Source organism: Stegostoma tigrinum, chromosome 2, assembly GCF_030684315.1.
Source record: "Stegostoma tigrinum isolate sSteTig4 chromosome 2, sSteTig4.hap1, whole genome shotgun sequence".
NCBI lineage: Eukaryota > Metazoa > Chordata > Chondrichthyes > Orectolobiformes > Stegostomatidae > Stegostoma > Stegostoma tigrinum.
The window spans coordinates 41,394,861-41,407,575 of NC_081355.1; the positions used below are offsets into that span (position 1 = coordinate 41,394,861).

At 42.2% G+C, this 12,715-nt stretch overlaps 1 protein-coding gene across 2 annotated transcripts in view; it reads right to left on the reverse strand.

Moving 5' to 3' along the window:
• Positions 1-434: 434 nt before the first annotated feature.
• The window catches only part of gcm2 (glial cells missing transcription factor 2), a 60,031-nt gene continuing 47,750 nt past the window's right edge, over positions 435-12,715 (reverse strand). Inside the window, exons 4-5 of one of the 2 annotated variants that reach the window (XM_048562692.2) lie at positions 6,706-6,831; positions 435-2,475 (exon numbers count right to left, since the gene is read on the reverse strand). In XM_048562692.2, the coding sequence (XP_048418649.1) occupies positions 1,591-2,475; positions 6,706-6,831 (1,011 nt within the window). In that variant the 3' untranslated portion in view covers positions 435-1,590. The remainder of the gene's footprint in view (positions 2,476-6,705; positions 6,832-12,715) is intronic. The other variant, XM_048562685.2, reaches the window with a different exon arrangement.

The following is a 12,715-nucleotide window of genomic DNA, read 5'->3' on the forward strand; positions in this document are numbered from 1 at the left end:
CTGCATACCTTGTTTTTCCTGCATTTACCAATTAACAGATCTGATCTTTTTGTCCCTTTGTTCTAAGCCTGAGCTATTCTATACTTTGTAAATATTTTAATTCAAACCTCCCTTTCTTGATTCTGGTGCAGTGCTTCATTCACTTGGAATGACTCTCAAATTAACCTCTGGAGCTCTGGAGCTACTCCTTCAACTGCCTAGTTTTTCCGGTTGGTTCTCACTGCAGTCTGGTCTCCTGGTCTTTTCTCAGCTGCCTGCTTTGTGCACGCTTCCATCAATGTATTTGTTAATCTTGAAAGTATTTCTTTTCTTCTTGTCAACAAAGTTTATTTTAATAGTTGCATTTTTGGTTGGTATACTTCTGTATTTTTCTGCTCTTTTATCATGCGTAGGGGTTCCAACTGCAATTAGTCTCCCAAGTACAGCTTCTTGAGTCCAGAGTGTTTTTCATAAGAATTCTTTATTTTCAGCATAGTAAGTCATGCATTCTTGTATGACTCTAGGAGAGGTTCTGCTCTCTACCAGTTCTATCTACATAAACTGACACCTTGATTAAATATAATTAGTTAGCATAATATATTCCGTTGATGTCTTATTACATGAAGCATATTACAACATCTAGGTGACGCAAAGGATGCAAATGTGATGCAAATTATTTTTATTACTGATGTCTGAATAAAAGGTTCATTTCTCTATTTTGTGATGTTAACTCAATTTGTTGTTTCAAAATATCATGAAATGATGCATCTGTCAATTAGGGTAGTTACTTGACATCAAGTAGGGTTAAATATTTTGCTATGTTAAACCTCATTCAATCTCTTCATTCTAATATTAGATACAAGAAGACAGTTTCATTTGCTAGAACTCATAACCTTCAAACTCAGTGAGCAGTTCTCCAGGTATTTAAAATCCCAGCATACCCCTACATGTTTGTGTTATTTTGGTCTCCAATGTTTTTGATACAATATGTTTGGGAATCTGGAACCATGTATGTTGCACATTGCCCACTTGGAATGAGCAAAGTCTGATAGCAGATCTCCAACAGCTACCTCTCAAGGAGCCAAGTTAAAAGAGAAATTATGCAGAAACACACAGCAACATCCTACATCATAATCAGACAATATTTTTGATTGTATGTGTTTAACATCAAGTGAAATATGTGTCTTGTCATATTCTATCTGAACATTTAGCTATGCACAAACTAAAAACTTTTGTAATGGCAAGTACTGAAATGAACCATGAGTATAGAAACATGCAGGAGACAAAATAATGTTCATCTTTAACCTGTTAAGTTTCACTGGTTTGAACTGCAGTTTTAAATGTGAAATTAACATGTTTCAAGTTTCCCACAAGCTAAAGGAAATTTTTGAGAAAGTGGAACATAGATCTAACTGTTCAGTCAAGTTTGAATCCTCTACTTTTTTCCTATATTTCAGTGCTTTGCTGCTTCCTTTTTAGAAGTGTAAAATATTCAATGACACCACATCACTTGCAAATGTTATCTTGAATGGATTAAAATTCCAAAAGGGACATTGTGTGCTTATGAAGAATTAAGGTGACGCTTAAGGTCAAACAAAGGTGAGTTCATTTTCAGTATTCTCCAGTATCATATCTAAAAGGGTGAGCTGATCGGGTAATATAGGAATTGACAGAATAATTTCCGTATCTGTAGCTTTCCAGTCCTTCAGTCCGCTCTGTTTTAGAGGGCCCCTCCTGTTGATAGAGTATGGCTGATTTGACCATGCTGTTATCTTCCTGGAACTTTGTCTCAGGGTAAATGGTAGGAGATATGTTGTCTGTTAAGTGGCAGTTCGGAAGATTTTTGGCATCACAAATATTGTCATCAAACTTAGTCACAGGTTTGTAGGTTTGGTAGGAAACCTTTGTAGTTGTGGTTATGATAGTCTGCAAAGCAGGAGGGTTTGAGGGTTTGCCATCTAATCTGCAGGGGTATTCTCCATTGTAGTAATGACTTGAATTGGGTATGATATGGCTACACTCATTCCTTTCTCCATATCCTCCTTTCAATATTTGCTTCCACCCAAGATGTTTACTTGGTACATCAAAGTTTTGATCATGGACATTCAGAGTGCCCATACTGTGCTGGGATCCATTAAGTTGCACACACATCTTTCGTGAGTCAGTTTCAGAATGTATGTTACTACAATCTTTATAAAGGGCTGGGTAAGAGTTGGAGCCCATGTAGCCAGGCAGTGTAAAATCATAACCACAGGAACCTCGAGGGACATAAATCCTTGGGTTGGAGACCTTCTGTACTGGGGAGGTTGTTTCCACAAAACTGCTGCTGGCTTCATAAGCAGGCTTGAAAGGCTCTGTATTTTGAAACGGTGAATAATGGTGTGAAGGAATAGGAAAGTTTGATTCTGGTATTATGCCAAATCTGTCTGGAGTTTCCATACATGGCAAGTGGTGAAGGCTACTGAAAGAACTACCACTGTCATGGTATCTATTTACCTGGAGAAAAGGAAATAACAAAATATTAATTATGACAAAGAGTTAAAGAAAGCAAGAACATTTGTGCTTCACATTTCAGAAGGTATGCATGTTAAAAGATTGCTACTAATGCTGTAATTGACCAGTGTACTACCTCTCTTCCTAAAGGAAGTACAGATATTTCTTTCCAAAAAATGTTCTAGAAGTGACTAAGAGCACGTATAAAACAGAGATTTGGGTGTTCAGGTCCATCGTACCCTGAAGGTGGCAACGCAGGTGGATAGAGTGGTCAAGAAGGCATACGACATGCTTTCATTCATTGGACAGGGTATTGAATACAAGAGTTGGCAGGTTATGTTAAAGTTGTATAGGTCTTTGGTTCGACCACATTTGGAATACTGCATACAGTTCTGGTTGCCACATTACCAAAAGGATGTGGATGCTTTGGAGAGGGTGCAGAGGAGGTTCACCAGGATGTTGCCTGGTATGCAGGGCACTAGCTATGAAGAAAGTTTGAGTAGATTAGGATTATAAACATTAGAAACACAGAGGTTGAGGGGGGGCCTGATTGAGGTCTACAAAATCATGAGTGGTGTAGACAGGGTGGATAGCAAGAAGCTTTTTCCCAGAGCGGGAGACTTAATTACTAGGGGTCACGATTTCAAGGTGAGAAGGGAAAAGTTTAAGAGAGATATATGTGGAAAGTTCTTTATGCAGAGGGTGGTGGGCGCCTGGAACACGTTGCCAGTGGAGGTGGTAGAGGCGGGCACAGCAGCATCATTTAAGATGTATCTAGACAGATATATGAATGGGCAGGGAGCAGAGGGATACAGATCCTTGGAAAATAGGTGACAGGTTTAGATAGAGGATCTGGATTGGTGCAGGCTTGGAGGGCTGAAGGGGCTGTTCCTGTGCTATAATTTTCTTTGTTCTTTGTCCTTTGTTATTACCCATTTTATAGTGAAACAAAGCTTTGTGATTTTCAGTCCCCCTCACTCCACAATCAGTCTGGTGATATCACATTATTAATGGGGTTTGTTGTACAACTCGAGAGATACTTTCTGCTGCTTGACCAAAATGGTCAAGAGAGGATTAAAAGCTGACAACAAATTGCAGGATATGCCAAAATCAACCTATATTTTCTGTTCTAGACTACTTCCAAATATCCAACCTAATTAAAAACAGTAGTCAACTCAATAATTTTTTTTACAAAAAATTTCTTGATGAAGCTAAAGCCTCCAGAGGAAAACATCAAGTTTCTATAGGAGGAAACCAAAATAAGCAGAAAGAACTAAATGAATACTTTGGACTGGAATCAATTTAATAATACAGGAATCAAATACATTGACGGAATTTTTTTCATAATGGATTTTGATTAAAATTGTTATTTAAGTTGCTCTTGTTGCCAGTTATGAGAAAGAGAGAGCTGTACAGATGGACAATGTCCACTGGTAACTAAGTACCAAACACAATCAGGCTAATAAATGGTCCATTGCCCTGAGATCTCAATAGGTCAGACAGTATCCAGAGAGAGACCATAAGCTAACGTTTCGAGTCTAGATGATTCATTATCAAAACTGAAATGAAGTGTGGAGGGCATAAATTTATACTGTAATTTTGGGGAGGAGTGGGCGTGGGAGTGCTGGGTGTAGAATGCTGGTAGAGAAAGGATGTTGATCATTCAAATTAAGTGATCACAATGTAAGAATGGCAGAACATTGGTGTGTCTCCTACTTGACTTGAAAAGAAAGACAGTCCTATGGGGATGGGGGGAGGAGAGAGAGGACTTGATAACAGAATGTAACCAGCTAAAAGAAAAGTGAAAAAATGGTTCACAATTTGAAGGTTTTGAACTTAATATTTAGTTCACATGGTTTTATAGTGCTAGGCTGAAGATGAGATGTTGTTCCTTTTGTTCACACTGTGAGATGAGTGGGCATGCGAGCAGGACACTGTGTCAAAATAACCGGCTACAGGAAGGCCAGGGTCTGGCTTGTGCACAGAGCAGATGTGTTTCGTAAAGTCTGTGTTTGGTTTCTCTAATGTAGAGTAGGCCACACTGGGCGCCGCGAATACAAAACACAAAATTGAAGGAGGTACAGGTGAAATGCTGCTTCATTTTGAAAGACTGTTTAGGCCCTTGGATGATGAGCAGGGAGTAGGTGAAGGGGCATGTTGTTACAAGGGAAGATGCCTTTAAGAGGGCGGTTGATGTTGGTGGTTGTGGAATGAACTAGTGCGTCTTAGGGAGAACGATCCCTGTGAAATGCATACAGGGGAAGTGAGGTGAAGGTGTGTTTGGTGGTGGCATTCTGCTGCAGTTGTCTGAAATGGCGGAGAATGATCCTTTGAATGAGAAGGCTGATGAGTAAAGTGAGGACAAAGGGGAGCCGAACATACTGTTGTGAGTGATGGGAAGGCGCAAAGGCAGATGTAGGGGTGATAGAACAGATGCAGTTGAGGGCCCTGTCAACCACAGTGGGTGGGAAACCACGGTCGTGGAAGAAGCAAACCCTGTCAGCAGTGCTGCTTTGGAAGGTGGCATCATCCAAACAGATACAACGTAGGTAAAGGAACTAGGGGAATGGAATAGAGTTCTAGGAGGACATAGAGTATGACAAGCTGTAGTGAAGCTAGCTATGGGAGTCAGTGGCTTTGTAGCAGATGGCAGTAGACAGTTTATTCCCTGAAATTCAGACAGACAGGTCAAGGGAAGGAAGCATCAGAAATGAGCAGTGTGAAAGTTATAGAGAGGTGGGAATTGCAGGCAAAATGGCAGCAGCATGAATGGCACTCAAGCAGAGACTGAGAAAGGAGTTTTGGGAAGGGGCCAGTGTATGACTGGAACAAAGATCATTCCATATACGCCATAAAGAGGCAGGCATAACTGGAACCCATGTGGGTCACTCCTTAGTCACACATAACCATTCCTTTGACTTGGCAGAAGTGAGATGAATTAAAGGAGAAATTGTTGAGTGACAGAACAAGCTGAACCAGACGGATGAGAATTGTTCAGGCCTCTGGTCAAGGAAGAAGGGAATTGCTCCAATCTGTATTTTGATCCTAGACGTACACTCCCTACAGTTTGGAAGCAGGCCTTTTGGCCCAACAAGTCCACACCGACTCTCACAGCATTCCACGCAGGCCCATCCCTCTATAACCCACCTACTCTACATATCCCTGAACACTATGGGCAATCTAGCATGGCCAGTCCAGCTAACCTGCACATTTTTGGACAGTGGGAGGAAACCAGAGCACCCGGAGGAAACCCACACAGATACGGAGAGAATGTGCAAACTCCACACGACAGTTGCCCGAGAGTGGAATCGAATCCAGACCTCTAGTGCTGTCAGGCAGCAGTGCTAACCACTGAGCCACCATGCCACCCTTAGTCACTCAAGTAATGCTCAGTTCAGAGGATTTTTAGTAGATGAGTAACAAATTAATGCCAATATACTGCTTAGGTCTATGTTTCATTGCCAAAAGAAGAAATGATTTATGAACTTTTATGACTATGGGCATCAAGTACTTTCTGAATCCCTGCGAACCAGTTGCATAACTCCCATCAAAACAGGTGCAAACACTAAACATCTAGCCCCTCACAAAATCCCCTACCTCCAACTCTCACAACAATGTCTCACAATTAGTGATTCACCATACCATTGATTAAACGAAAACATTCAATAAAACTTGCTTGTACATATATCCCCAGGGAATAGTTGCACACTGCATCCACATGAATGAGATTATCAGCAAGACTCCTAATTTAAAAAGATCCAACTGATATATTCACATAACAAAAAACTCAAGTAGTCAGCTTTTCAGCTTATTAACTATGGTAAAAGTTAAACCAATTCTAAAAAGAGGTTCACTCAAATTAGAAACAAAGCAGTGTAGAACCTCTTGAGGAGAGCAGTTGAAACTAGAAAACCCAAAAGAAAAATATACAGCCTCAATATGAATGGAATTTCAACTTAAAAATTCTATTTTGTTATTCAAATACCTAGACATTATATAACAAAAACCACCATTCAGATCAGTCATTCCATGTAGGTATTTACAAAGCTCTATTTGTTTTTTTGATGTTACCAGTCATTAATTTTGAACAACAATGTTTAGGGGTTGAAAATCCATTCAACAACTCCTTCTGCACAGTATTGCTATCTGATTGAATAATTGCTAGAAATATGTTAGCCTGTTGCAATATTAACACTAAAGTCTGACACAAATCCCTCCAGATGTGTCCCCTACCTCTAATTCCGTATGCCGTTTATTGTGTGAAAAGTGTGGGGATGACATTCGTCTCTTAACAGCACTTCTCCTTGCTTCTGTTTCTGATTTACTCTCTGGTCTTGGATGATCATGTATGCCTTTAGCCTGTGTATTTAAGATATAAATTTAATCAGTCAGGCCCTCACATCGCCCCTGACCTATAATATGAAAGAAAACTTTTTTTGAATTAAAGAGAAACAACTTCAGTTAGAAGTTTGACATTATTAAGCTGACCTAGTCTCACAGTTTCACCTCATAGTTTTACAGGATCAGACATGGATAAAATGTGGATTTTACGACATTTATTTCCATTTTTCAATTTCAATAAACATTAAAAATGGACTTGATGTAATGACACATTATATTTAACTACCTAATTCAAATCAAAATAAAACCTAATCATATTGGGTAAAATTGTTGAATGTATGTTGCAATTTGTACTTTTAACCAGTAGCAGTGCATTTTAAGAAAGCAAACATATACTTCCTGTGACGTTTCCACGTTTCCATCTACTGGACAAAAGATGTGCGAAGTTTGAAAGTGTTTAAGGCAACGGAGATGGAACAGGGAAATAGAACTGACTGCGTTGCTATACGTAACCAATTTGATCTCAGTGGATCAAATGGCCTTCACTGTGCCACAATGATTCCATGGGCTGACTTCAGTCAGGATGAGGACAGCCTGACAGCAGTCTGGAAAATGGGTGCAATCCTACCTCAGCTGTTTCCTACAGCCTCACTCCAATTCTGTAACAATCAAGCAATTAACTGCCAGACGTCAAGGCTCCCATCCCTTTCAATGATTAAATCTCACCCCTTAGAGCTGTCAGTCACTTGCAGGTCCGGCTGCTTTTCAGTCCCAGCAGTGTAATCGGGATGGGCTGTCATTGCAAGAACATAATTTAGTTCTCAGCAGCTTCTTGTACTCTACTATGGGACTGAGATAATTCAGGTTGTGATAACTGAGGCTAGAAAGGCAGATCTTGATGACAGGAGATATGTGGTTGGTGAAGGTACTGGAGAACATTTCCATTGGGGCCCAGCCACTAAAGTACCCTTGATGATCCACAAATTGATAGAACATGAACAGTAGTGGAAAGAATCCCTGCTTTTAATTAGATTTCTATGGTCCTCAAATTGACCTTTCAACAGAAAAACCATCCTCAAACCTCCTCACTAATGAGAGAATTCTACAGTTTTGGATATTGGTAGCCCACTATCCTCTGTAAGATTTTCTTATAGTATTTTTTTGGTATAATATACTCACGACCATTTTATAATTTTGATGCTTGTGATCTATACGGAACTCAAATGTGACCAGTTAGACTCTTAAGATAACTGATGCTAAGGAAGGAAGTGAGCAGACTTCTGCTGCATTCTGATTAAATTATTCAGTTGAGTGCCTGTCTTGCTTGCAAAATGTCCCTGCAAAAATATTTCAATTCTAATAACCAGTGCACTCTTTAATGGAAGAGATAATGGGAACTGCAGATGCTGGAGAATCCAAGATAACAAAGTGTGAAGCTGGATGAACACAGCAGGCCAAGCAGCATCTCAGGAGCATAAAAGCTGACATTTTGGGCCCAGACCCTTCATCAGAGAGCCCTCTGATGAAGGGTGTAGGCCTGAAACACCAGCTTTTGTGCTCCTGAGATGCTGCTTGACCTGCTGTGTTCATTCAGCTTCACACTTTGTTATCACTCTTTAATGGAAGTCTGTGCTTCCACACCACCTGCGTCAGAGACGTGCCAAGATGGTTGTGAAGAGTTGGCAAATTCCAGATGTCAAAGTCCATGGATGTGAGATGCATGCGGCTCTTGCCCGTGAATCGTGCTGGACAATTCAGTTTGGCCAAACACAACATTAAAGATTATTCAGTACATTGGCAACTTGAATTCATCAGGTACCTACCAGAGTTTTTCTTTACACCCTACTTGTTTGGCATGTTTGGTAAGTGGATACTATGCCATGAACTGTAATAGAGAGTACAATGGGCTGAGTGGATCTTGAGTTGCGATAGGTAAGATCTTTTGAACTTAGCTTTCAATAAGTTTATGAATGTAAACTCCTCTGATTTTGATCAGCAAAGTAGGTGCCAGCCCGACTGTAATAAAATTGTGGGACGCTAACAGATACCTCACCCTACAATGAAGGAAGAGAGTGCAAAGTTGCAGATTGCCTGAAACCTAATTCCACAATAGCCACAATTGCAGGCACTAAAAAAAGCAGGATGGAATTCTGGAATTCAGACCCGTGAACCATATTTACATTCTGTCAACACAGTGTGGAGTCGGAGGATCACAACAAGTCAGGCAGCATCAAAGGAGCAGGAAAGTCGATATTTTGCATTGGGGCCTTTCTTCAGAACTGGGGAGGGAGTAGGGAGCTCAGAAATAAATAGAGGGAGGTTGGGTGGGGCTGGGGGAGGTATGTGGGATGGTGATAGGTAGATACAGGTAGGGGATGGTGTTGATTAGTCAGTGGGAAGGGTGGGGCAGAGATGGGAGAGAAGATGGGCAGGTTGTGTGAGGTCAAGGAGACAAGAAGGAGGATGGATGGGGCTGGGGAAAGGTAGGTGTGGTGGTGATAGATGAATGCAGGTAGGAGGTAGTGGAGATTGTTCAGTAGGAAGGGTGGGGCAGATAAATGCGGAAGAAGACAGACAGATTATGACAGCTCAAGGATGCAGGCATGAGGAGGAGGGTTAGGTGTGGGATGAGGCTTGGGGTGCAGAGATTTTAAAAGTGGTGAATTCTAAATTCAGGCCATTGGGCTGTAGGCTGCCGAGGCAGGATTTGAGGAGTTGCTCATCCGGTTTGCGAGTGGCACCATTTTGGCACAAGAGGAGGCCCAGGATAGACATGTCAACAAGGGAGTGGGATGAGATAGTTAAAATGTTAGTGACTGATAGGTGTTGTCGAGTATCTCGTGCAGATGGTCCATGAAATGGTCCCATGCCTACACTTGGTCTCACCGATATAAAGGAGGCCACATCGGGAGCAATGGATACAGTAGACCGGGTTGGAGGATATAAAGGTGAACGCTAGTCAGAATGGAAAGTTTGTTTTGGGCCTTGGATGGAGGTGAGAAGGCAGGTGTAGCACTTCCTACAGTTGCAGGGAAAGGTGCCGGGTTGGGAGGGGTTAGTGGGGAGTGTGGCGTGGACAAGGGAGTTGCGGAGTGAGCTGTCCCTATCAAAGGCACATAGGGATGGGGAGGGAAATATCTCTTTGGCCATGGGCTCGGATTGTAGGTGGTGGCAGTGGTGGATGATATGCTGGATGCGGAGGTTGTGGTGAGGGGTAGTATGTGAGTGCCAAGGGGACGCTGTCTTTATTTTTGGTGGGTGGAAGGGGTTTGAGGGCAAAAGTGTGGGAAATGCAAGAGATGCAGTTCAGGGCATTTCTGATCACCGCAGGAGGGAAGTTGCGGTCCTTGAAATAGAGTAAATTGCAGAGGCTGAGTAATTGAGAATATGGGATCGCATTCTTGCAGGAGGGTGGGTGAGAGGAGCTGTAGTCAAGATATCTATGGGAGTCAGTGAGGTTGAAGTAGACGTCAGCATTGAGGCAGTTATCAGAGATGGTGATGGAGAGATCCAGGAAGGAGAGGGAGGTATAGGAGATGGTCCAGGTGAATTTAAGGTTGGGGTGAAAGGAGGTAGTAAAGTTGATGAACTGTTCAAGCTCCTCATGGGAGCATGAGACAGTGCCGATACAGTCATCAAAGTAATGAAGAAACAGGTGAGGGATGGTACCGGTATATCAGTGGAAAAGTAACTATTCCACGTATCCTACAAAGAGGCAAGCATAGCTCAGAGACACCACCCAACCTACCTTTCCCCAGCTCCACCCATCCTCCCTCTCATCTCCCACGCTTGCCGCTGACCAACCCTCACCACCCACGACCTGCATCTATCTATCACCATCCCACCTTCCTTCCCCCGGCCCCACCCCTCCTCCCTCTTTCATTTCCCAGCTCCCTTTTCGCTCCCCAGTCTGAAGACCCAAAACATTGACTTTCCTACTCCTCTGTTGCTGCCTGACCTGCTGTGTTCCTTCAGTTTCACACTGTGTTGACTCTGACTCCAGCATCTGCAGTTCTTGGTATCTTTGATATTTAAATACTATACCCTTTTCTCTGACACATACGGAGACATGAAAATCAAACATATTTATTTACATCAGGTGCACAATTTTGCTTTTTAATTGAGGAGTCAACTATTTGCGATGAAGGTGGGTACATTCTGAAATGTGAAATTTTCTGGATTTTCATGATTCCATTCCACAAGAATTAGAATTCTCATAAATTGGATTGCTGACAGTTTTTGTAACTGTATTCTTTGTAATTTGGTTCCATGAAGTCTGAGTGGAGTATAATCACAAGAACATTGTCACAAATTGTTTAATTATTCATAAAATTGTCTCCAACACTTTCTCTGTTGATGAATATTTTGCTTGATAGTTTGTGAACAAAAAAAATGATTTTCTGCAGAAGAGAAAAGTATGAACATATATGTCGGAAACATTATCAAATGAGAAACAACATGTTTGAGGAATTTGATGCAGTGATAAAATAGACTGAAGCAACACCAACTGGATGTTTGAGATACCAAGAACTGCAGATGATGGAGTCAGAGATGACAAAGTGATGAGTTGGGGGAACAGAGCAGGCGAGGCAGAAATTGGAAGAAGGGTCCCGACCCAAAACATCAACTTTCCTGTTCCTCTGATCCTGCCTGGTCTGTTGTGTTCCTCCAGCTTCACACCTTGTTATCATTGAATGTTTATTACGGCATCATACTATGTTAATGACAGTATATAATGCAATTTGATGTTTCTCATATCAATCAATGCTCCACTCCACTGAGTATTGTGGAAACGCCTGAAACAGATAAAGGAAATTGTCAGTTTGACAGTTGGTTGCAGTCCTAAATTTTTAGAAATTGTTTCAGTAATCATTGTTTGACACTGTCAGGCAAGTCATCCTGGCTCTTCATTTCTGGGCCTTCATTTTGCTATTAGTGATAGTGGAATGGTGCTTGCAAAGGATCAATGGCATTTGTGAGCAGGGCTTACAACCAATCAAATTGAAGACTCCTAACTGAGCTAAGTAGAATCTAAAGCAGAAAATTCAAATCGGGAATAATGGGAACTGCAGATGCTGGAGAATCCAAGATAACCAAGTGTGGAGCTGGATGAACACAGCAGGCCAAGCAGCATCTTAGGAGCACAAAAGCTGACGTTTCGGGCCTAGACCCTGCATCAGAAAAGGGGGAGGGGGAGGGGGTTCTGAAATAAATAGGGAGAGAGGGGGAGGCGGATCGAAGATGTATAGAGGAGAAGATAGGTGAAGAGGGGACAGACAAGTTAAAGGGGCGGGGATGGGACCTGTAGAGGTGAGTGTAGGTGGCAGGCAGATACGTCAGTCCAGGGAGGACGGTCAGGTCAAGGGGGCGGGATGAGGTTAGGAGGTAGAGAAATGGAGGTGCGGCTTAAGGTGGGAGGAGGCAATGGGTGAGAGGAAAAACAGGTGAGGGAGACGGGGACAAGCTGGGCTGGTTTTGTGATGTAGTAGGAGGAGGGGAGATTTTGAAGCTTGTGAAATCCACATTCATACCATTGGGCTGTAGGGCTCCCAAGCAGAATGAGTTGTTGTTCCTGCAACCTTCGGGTGGCATCATTGTGGCACAGCAGGAGGCCCAGGATCGACATGTTGTCTGGGGAATGGGAGGGAGAGTTGGAATGGTTTGTGACTGGGAGGTGCAGTTGTTTATTACATAGATAGATCAACTACACATCTACATCCAGAACATCGAGTACAGAACCACATCATCTTCCTCAGCGCCTGCCTATGGAACCAGATCATCGTCAATGGACTACAGTCCACATTCAAGCCTTCCCAGTTTGGCCCCAACTGTGACCACAGCTACATCCAGAACATCGAGCCCCGGACTGACCTATCCCCTTCCTACCTCCCCACCTATACTT